The sequence below is a fragment of the Rhagoletis pomonella genome, unplaced genomic scaffold (assembly GCF_013731165.1).
Source record: "Rhagoletis pomonella isolate Grant_MI unplaced genomic scaffold, Rhpom_1.0 Rhpom_scaffold_00007, whole genome shotgun sequence".
Lineage (NCBI taxonomy): Eukaryota > Metazoa > Arthropoda > Insecta > Diptera > Tephritidae > Rhagoletis > Rhagoletis pomonella.
Genome location: NW_023458561.1, coordinates 62283661 through 62292549, shown reverse-complemented (window position 1 = coordinate 62292549; position 8889 = coordinate 62283661). Strand labels below are relative to the sequence as shown.

Sequence of the window (8889 nt, the reverse complement as noted above, 5' to 3'; positions counted from 1 at the left end):
GCCTGTGTAATAATAAAATTTCTTACTAAGCTTGAATGTTTCGCCTCTAAGTAACTAACCAAGGGAGTGTTCAGAAATGCATCAAGCCAAAGCATCGGTCTCTTTTACTTCTAAACTGTAATTGATGGAAATACCTTATTGACGGAACTAAGTTACAATTAAGCATTTAACCGTGGTTGCGCATATTGGACATTTACATCAATAATAGTTTAGAAATCATGATGCATTTCTGAACACACCCCAATTTTATGCAATTTCTCTATTGTGGGCACTTATGTAAATCGTTATTAAAACTAATGACCCATAAAATAATGTCAACAGCATCGGAAATTGATAAAAGCGAAATCCTTAAGTTGTGGATCATTTTAAACAGCTATCGGATATTTCGAAATACGCAAGAAAATGCGATTGCAAATAACGGCAATGTATGCACAAATACACACACACAGCAATGCATTGCAATACGTATTAAAGTGCGTACTTTTTTCCAAAATTAATTCGCATTGAATCGACGATAAGGAGTAAATGGAGCGCTGAGCTTCGATTTTTACGGAATTCCATGTAGTAAATATGAATTGCAATTGACTGACTGGTTGACCGAATACTATGTATAACAGCGCGATTTTCGATTGATTTGGTGCGCGCTGCACTCTTTCGCTTGTCGCTACATTTCCGTCCGTTTCGTGTAAAATTTTTTTCTGCATCTAGATTCATATGTACACATGTGCATACATAATTAGTATCAAATTAAATTTTGTGCACATTTTGGTATTTGCGCAACTTTGTTGCTTTAGCCACGCTAAATTTGTTTTGATCGTTGTCGCTGGCAAAGAGTTTGATTGAACATTATTTTTCTAAAATTTGTCTCAGCAAGAGAAATACGCTTGCAGTTAAGTTGACCAATAATCAATAAAAAAATGCGGTACTAATAGAAATATAGTATGTTTTTGCGAATGTTATTATTTGTATGTAGACATGTTTGTTGAGTGCGTGTTCGAAATACATACATATGTACATACATATGAGCCCGTTCATTATGAAAGTGGCATAAGTCATTTCATGCAATTTTCTTTTTGATGCAGAAATATTCCTAGAGCATCTAGATACATGTCTGCATGAAAAAGAAAATTTTGAAAAAAATGTCGCTTACGTTATTTTGGCGGTTAGGGCTCGATTTCTTAACTACATGTGGGTGGATTGCCACGTGTTTAAAAAATGAAACTCAGCCTAATTTAACACTTAATTGAAATATGTATTAAGATGTCTGAGAAAAGAGATTTACGAAGAATTTAGTTTGAAAACCATTTTGAATGTTGTTGGCACCTGTTTGACAAGTCGAATTAAGTTATATGAAATATTAAAATATCAATGTCAAACGGTAGCATTGTAAGAAAGCTTTACTTTAAAATTATTTCTGATTTAGGTTGCCACCTATTCAAAAAGTCATATCTATCTAACTAAAGATTCTAAAGATGTACATAGGTATGTATAAGGGGAAATCTTTTGAGATGGGGATTTTTCAATCAAAAAAAAATAATGTTTGTCAACACAGTAGCACATTTTTTTTCCATAAATTACCACTTGTCAACCTAATTGAAGTACTTTATAAGCCGCGTCATCTAACATTTTTTAATTGCTACTCAATTTAAACTATATCTTTAAAATTGTTCCTACTAGCCCGGTCAAGTTAGATTGTTACGAACACCGCTATAAATGAAATGTGAAATGTCCTCATCGATCCCACAACTGTAAAAAAAAATTATTCAAGGTCAAAGGTCACATATATTGATTTTTACCATTTTTAGGCAAGGTTTATCATAAAAAATAGTTAGCCAAAAGTGTAGACCATGCAACTATCTTCAAAAACTGTTATGACACTTTTGCTTCTAAGAATAGCCCCTTCTGGGATACATCGGCTCGATCGACATCCATATTGTAATAATTAATTTAACTTATCAAATACTTTCAATTGAAATTAATTTTTTAGCTGTTGGTAGTATAAAAAGTTCAGTCCGGACTCTTTTCCAAGAACCCGTGAGCATAGTACTGATTTTATATATCTCCATACCAAGTTCCAGTACTCTACCACAAATACTTCCAGAGGTGCGCAGTATAAAAAATTCCATTGTAATGGAGGTGCCACACCCTTTTGTCTAATCGCAAATAAAGCTATCCTACTTTTTAAGTTGGGCTAAATGACGCCTGTGTGCGAAATTTCATTATGATCGGTTGAGTAGTTAAAGCGCGAAAGCGTTACAAGCAAGCCATTTGAATTTACATATATTAGTAAGGATTATCCAGTACTGACCATTAAAATAATTTTTAAAGTTTAGCATTTTTTACACAGACCCAAATACACAAACACAAAATATTACACCAGAGCTTATGCATTTTTTGCCTTTGATTGGTTGTGCTCAACGAAAACCCATAATTAAGTAAAAAGTTACGAAATGATAAGAGTAGCATTCTTCTTCTTCTGAAGTAAATAAGTCTATTTCATACCCACAATGTAAAAAATAGAATTACTAGGAAGTAATTAAGAGTATTCGTAAACTCGCAACGAAGTATTCACGGAGCAATCGTAAGATGCTACCAAGCTCTACTGGGTAAGTATTTACATATGCATGTATGTATTATTTTCTTCAAAATATGCACTGTCCCGCAGTAGCAAACCTGACGCATCCTTATTCAATGTCATTCATGATAAACGTGAGCATATAAGCAGCTTGTGGATTTAAAAGTTGCCAGTTCCCCCCGATGATACGCCATTTTACGTACATACATACATACATACATATGTGCATACATTCATATGTATATTAGACTGTGTCAAATAAAACGGCTATTTTTTTTTTCTTTCCGTCCCACTTGAAAATTTTATTGTCGGCCACAAAATATTAATTAATTAATTAATAATTAATTTTTCAGTTAGAGCTCGCCTTTTTAATGAAAACACTTGTTCCGCTACTCTTTTTCAATAAAAAATTAAATATAATAAATGAAACCAAACTACCTGGAAGGTCACTCAATTTCAGTTTGAAGCAGCTGGAACATACCGTTGATTTTTAGCAATTTCTTTATTGTTGAAGCTTTAGCTCTCTTCTTTTCAGTCGTCGAACACACGTTGTATAGAAGAAAGTGTCTGACCCCATCACAAAAAAAAAATATCAAATATCAATGGTACGTCCTAGCCAAGGCACATTGAACAGGTAGTATCAGCAAAGCAGCTGATTCGATTTTTGTTTTAATTATTTGGTCTCGAAAATGTCAAATATTTGTAATTTTTCTCACAAAAATTCCAAATTGTTAAATCCATTTGCTTGTGAAAACTTTTTCCATACTTTACTAAGAAAGAAAGTTGTCACAATTTTAATTTTTTCTAATTTAAATTTTTAATTACTATTTTTTGTATTTCATATGGCACCCTTTGATTTAGAAGAAAAATATCAGAACAATTTTGGACACTTTCGATACCAGAAACAAACACAAAATACACGAAAATGTGCTCTTGCTCTGATGCTACTACCTGTTTGATATGCCTTGGTCCTGGCTACTTCAAACTTGTTCTTATTTTACTACACTGAACCAAAAAAATACTAAAAACCGCCGTAAAGTTAACATTTTTTGTTTACAATTTGCAACTGAAGTGAAAAAATGTTAATTTTAACATTTCGACACTATCATTTTTACGTGAAATTTATGTACATGAAACACGTAAAATTAACATGGCTATCATGTATTATTGATATGATACTCATGTATAATTAACATGATATTTATGTAATACTTACGTGACAGTAACGTTAAAACTACATTCAAAAATTGTTAATTTGAAATGATACTTACGTGACAGTAACGTTAAAACTACATTTAAAAAATGTTAATTTCAAATGATACTTACGTGAGAGTAACGTTAAAAGTACATTTAAATAATTATGATTTGAAATGAAAATCACATCAAATTGAAATTATTTTCAATAAATTTATTATTTTTTTTTAAATAAATAGGCACATATTTACATATTTTTAATATGAATAAACAGGTACTAAAAATTCTTATTTCTTATAACAGGAGTTCCTTCGTAAATGTAGTACAAATGAATAGGTGGGCTTGTGAAAAACTCAACATTTTTTAATTCAATAACATTGTTTATACAACCCACTTTGTACGATTGATAGTGCTCTAAGAAACCAATAATTTCATATTTGTGGACTAGAAAGTAAGCCTCATTATTTAAACTTATAAGTATTTCTTTTATTTCATATAGTTCAATGACTTCGTCAGTAGTTTTTGTTAAAAAGTGGCCCTTTTTATACGTCGTTCCCTTAAAGTTTACTGATTTAACTTTTAAATTATTTGCGAACAAAGATTCAAAATCTCGAAAATTCACGATATTGTTAAAATACCTACAATCTTTAATCCGAAAATGCTCAGTTTGTTCATATTGAGTTTGGTTAGGAAACCCATCGTTATGGACCCTTATAAATGTTGTAAACTTTAAAGATGCTTTCATGCTTAGACTATAGGTTATATTTTTTCTGGAAGTAATACTTCTTGCATACATTTTTGCTTCCTTGTGCTTAGATTCGAATCGAAAAGTCCATAAGTATTTAAGAGGGCCTGATTGTTTTATGACACGCACATAATGATTTAAAAAGTGAAATTTAGGTTTAAGGGGCTGGTGAAACAATTCCAAATACTTTTCATTATGGGATTTTATTAAAGAATCTAACTTAATTAAATAATTTGTATCAAATGAGCTGCTATTAATCATGTCAATAATTTTGAGGAGCGTTAAAAAAAATAACCAACATTCGTCGTTGTCTGGAATGCGATCTCCTATGATTAGAGGAAGGAAATGTACAAACGTCATCATTTCTCTAGCCGACATTTTGAGATTGCAACTAGAAAGGTGTGTTAATTCAAAAGGAGGTGATAAATTTCCGATTTCCGTTTCACCGTAGTTAAACATCTGCTTCCTATAGTTAAATGCTTCTAAGGAAAATAATTTCTTTTCAATTATGAAGTATTTTAGAATTTCACAAATATCATATTTACAAACTCCCTCAAACAAATCGTGTACTATATCTACCGCAAAATTAGTTGTTGCATGAAAAGATATTAAATCATTAAACAGGCAATTCGATTTTATACCAGTAAGCTTAATGTCGTTAGTTGCTAATGCCGCATTATAATTTTCCTCAGTCCTGATGAAGTCTGGATACTCCACGCAATCTAAATGCATCTCAGCTTTGTTTCTCCTACAGAATCGGCAATAGTAATTCGAATTGAAAGAAGTTGTAAAACCAAGAACGTCATTTAAGCCTAAATTATCACCAAGAATATTACACATTACAAAGTAAATTTTTTCAGTACTATTATTTAAATTAAATTGTAGACCGTCTTCTTCAAGAGACTTAAATATATCAATTAGTGGCTTCATAAAAGGCTCATTTCCAAACATTTTTTGTTCTTTACTTTTGAAGTATGCTGCTACAAATATGTAGTTCAGATTAGACAATAGATATTGCGGCAAAGTTGGAAAAATATAATAAACACCACAAATTTTGTCTATATTTGCATGACTACCCAGCGGATTATTAATTTCAAAGCTATCCATGTAAATGAAAAACGGTATTATAGTTTTACCAACAAAAAACTTTAACTTTTCTTTAAACGAAATTGAGTTTATAAAATGCGTGATTGAGGATGAATTAACCAGGTCTTTTATATTATTTAAAGTAATTTCCAGAACTGAAGGCAATTCGAAAAATTTTCGAATTTGAAATTTGATCGGCATTATGCAACCAAACACATTACCTGCTTCTAAAGTTGGTCTATTATTTATAATAACTTCACACAATTCATTGTTTATATTAAAAAACTGTGGTTTTGAAAATTCGTCTGATTCTTCAATGCTTTTGAATAACTTATATTCGGTTTGAAAGTCTTTGAATGGGTTTTCGTAATAATTAACTAAGTCTATAATATCTTTTCTTTCATTTTCAGGCGTATAGCAAAAAAGTTTATTTTTTAATGGTTCCACAACGCTAAAAATTATCGCAGACACACTATCCTGAATTGATAGAACATCTTTTCTGGTCATGTTGCTCTTAGTATGCAAATCTAATAAAAACGATTGACATTTTTTTGATACATTTAACTTACTTTCTTTAATTTCGCAAGTATTGCAAGAAGGTTTAGTTGAGGCTGCTATTTGAGCAACTATTTTAGCGCTATCGTTTACATAGGGTATATCAAACTTAGTTCTTTTAGATTGTGGTGATATTAGCTCACTTTCGGTGAAATGTTTCAAATGGTTTTGGGTATGCCTTTTAAAACAATACAGGTTTGAAAATAATTGATTACAATTTGAAAAAGTACATTGAAAGTCACTATTGCGTGTCAAGCGATGAGCATCTTTAAAGTGTTTAAGTAGTATTGAGAGTTCAATAAAAACTCTATCACAAGCAAAACATTTGATTTCTTTACTCATTTTTTATTTATGATTTAAATAAGGTCAAAAATTCACATAAAGCTGAGCTTTTTATGTCATAGACCGTTGTTATCTTGTAAATTTGTTTTTGCAAAAAATACCACATCAAAGATGACTCTCTTGGATACTCTAAGTTAAGGACATGAAATACTTTAAAACAAATGTCTAAAGCAGCTATAAATGAGTGAAATTTTTGTAAAGCTCCCCCATAATTTACATAAAACTCAGTTAAACTTTTTATATCTGAACCTACTACAATAAGATACGGTTGAATTTTTTCTTTCCTGTGCATCGATTTTTTTACCTTCTCTGCGTACGTAAATTCCAGATCATTTATATTCGTAATATGTACAATGCAACTGTCCATAGCATCTCGAATAGTAGTTTTACTAGTAACACGCTTTCCATCAATTTCTGCAACATATCGTGATGTGGGTTTCAGTACAGCATTTAGCAGCATTATCAAAATGCAATCTTTGGAATCTACATTTAACAAGAAAAGTATTATTTTAGTTTAAAAAGTATCTTATTTATATGTATGAACGTGTACACATAAATATGTATGTATATAATATATATGTTACTCACTGTCGTTTACACATTCGTTGCTTACTGACCCAAAAAGATCTACATATTGTTTATCCCTCAACAAATCTTTATAAAGTTGGCCAAGTTGGTTCCGCATATCTGTCCAATTATTAATTAGGTGGAAATTTTCGTCTGGGTACATTTTTTGGAAGTCAAAATCGAGCTACATACATAAATTAAAAATAAAAATATGCGCATGTAAGTGTAACTACATTAGTGTGTTTTAAAAAAGTTTAAGTACGTACAAATTTTGGTCCTGTAGCTTGTTTGTAGAATGGCCACTCTTCCAGGATTGACGTTAAGTCTTTTAAATCACGGATATGATTAACCCGGTATTTATATGTCTCGCTCCATAAGTTAATTGCATCGCTTTCGTCACCACTCATAAAATACATTTTATTCTTAAATGAAATGTAATTAGTGGAGCATAGTGTTTCCCTCTCAGATGCATTCTGTTCCTCTGACGTGTTGCTATCAAGTCTTATGCGCTTGCGATTCAAGTTATTGAAGCGATTGTATAAAATACCAGATGCATTGGTTTTCCGTGCGTCCTTGCGAGATATGTAATAGATTTCCTTATTTTCAGTAGGAAAAATTGCTACAATTTCTTCAGCCAATTTATTCATTTCATGTGGACGCGGTATTTTGTACTTTTTCGAATTTAAATCGAAGAAGTTTTCCACAATAATGTTAAGCAATCTTTTTCTATCACCTGCATCTAACTTTTGCTTCGTTTGATATAAGCTTAATAGAGATTGGCCACTTTTCGAGTTTTTCACGATGTCAATTACACTCTACAATAAAATTAAATTTAGAAAAAAAGCACCGCTTAAAAACAATCGTTACCGTGACTTCAGACGAAGTGGAATTGGTAGCTGGCGAGTCAAGAGGTTGATTTTCAATCCAATTTTTGATATTTGAGTTCATACTTAGAGTCGAAACAGATTCTTCTGGAAACTAAAAAGAAAATAGTTAATATTCAAACAAATTATACTAGTTACAACTTTATAAATAAATATATTACGTTATTGTGCTTCCAAAGCCTTATTTTTTCCCTTAGTTCTGCTCTATAACCGATATTTTCGTTCCCTGGAAATACCAACGCCAAGTCGTCACAGTTTATGTACTTCAGCCGGTCAAATGTGATTCCAGAAGCTTTAGATGGGTCAGTAAAAACATTATCCATTATGAAAGATTTTTATTAAAAAATAAAACAATCACCATAAAACTTGTCGTAAGCGGCTTCTATATTCATCTCTTTTAATAAGTCTTTTAATCGCTGATCTCCTCCTGATTGAGTTTCGACAATCTAGGAAAACAACATCGTAGTATTATGATCAGTCAATGTCGTTACAGCTTTAAGTTATACGTGTAAAAAACATGTCTATTATAGAAAATCATTTCTTACCTGTTCTAAATTTCCACTTAATATTTCATACTGAGCAGATTGCGTTATGATTTCTCCATTTCCACCAATTTCTACAGGCGTTGCTTCCAGAACGATATGCTGCCCTGCGTCATTCATAGTCAGCGAAACATTTTCGCCAAATAATAAAGAATTATCACTCATTTTCACAATCTCTATTAACTTTCTGAGTTGTTTTTTATTAAATATTCTCACAGTTTGCACTTTAAAAAGACTATAAAACAATTTCAATGCGATTTTCAATAGATCTAGCGTTTTTTATTCTTTGCATGCGCGAACATGAGTGTCAACTGCTGTTGTCATTTTAATATGAGAATAATATAAAAATGTGGATTTAACAGTTTTCATATCAATTTGACGTGAAACCTATTGTTTTGA

The 8889-nt window shown here is 31.3% G+C and overlaps 3 protein-coding genes across 3 annotated transcripts in view; all 3 read right to left on the bottom strand.

Annotated features, from left to right (window-relative positions):
- Positions 1 to 8889, bottom strand: part of LOC118743285 (sex peptide receptor) — a 91688-nt gene that overhangs the window by 76823 nt on the left and 5976 nt on the right. The window lies entirely within an intron of this gene.
- Positions 5705 to 7856, bottom strand: LOC118743286. Its single transcript, XM_036475870.1, has 3 exons — positions 7331 to 7856; positions 7086 to 7248; positions 5705 to 6980 (listed from the first exon to the last, which is right to left on the bottom strand). The coding sequence occupies exons 1-3, from the start codon at positions 7709 to 7711 to the stop codon at positions 6505 to 6507; spliced, it is 1020 nt and encodes a 339-aa protein (XP_036331763.1). The 5' UTR covers positions 7712 to 7856; the 3' UTR covers positions 5705 to 6504.
- On the bottom strand, positions 7872 to 8840 carry LOC118743287. Its single transcript, XM_036475871.1, has 4 exons — positions 8494 to 8840; positions 8307 to 8394; positions 8110 to 8240; positions 7872 to 8035 (listed from the first exon to the last, which is right to left on the bottom strand). Exons 1-4 carry the CDS (start codon positions 8653 to 8655, stop codon positions 8015 to 8017), a joined length of 402 nt encoding a protein of 133 aa, XP_036331764.1. The 5' UTR covers positions 8656 to 8840; the 3' UTR covers positions 7872 to 8014.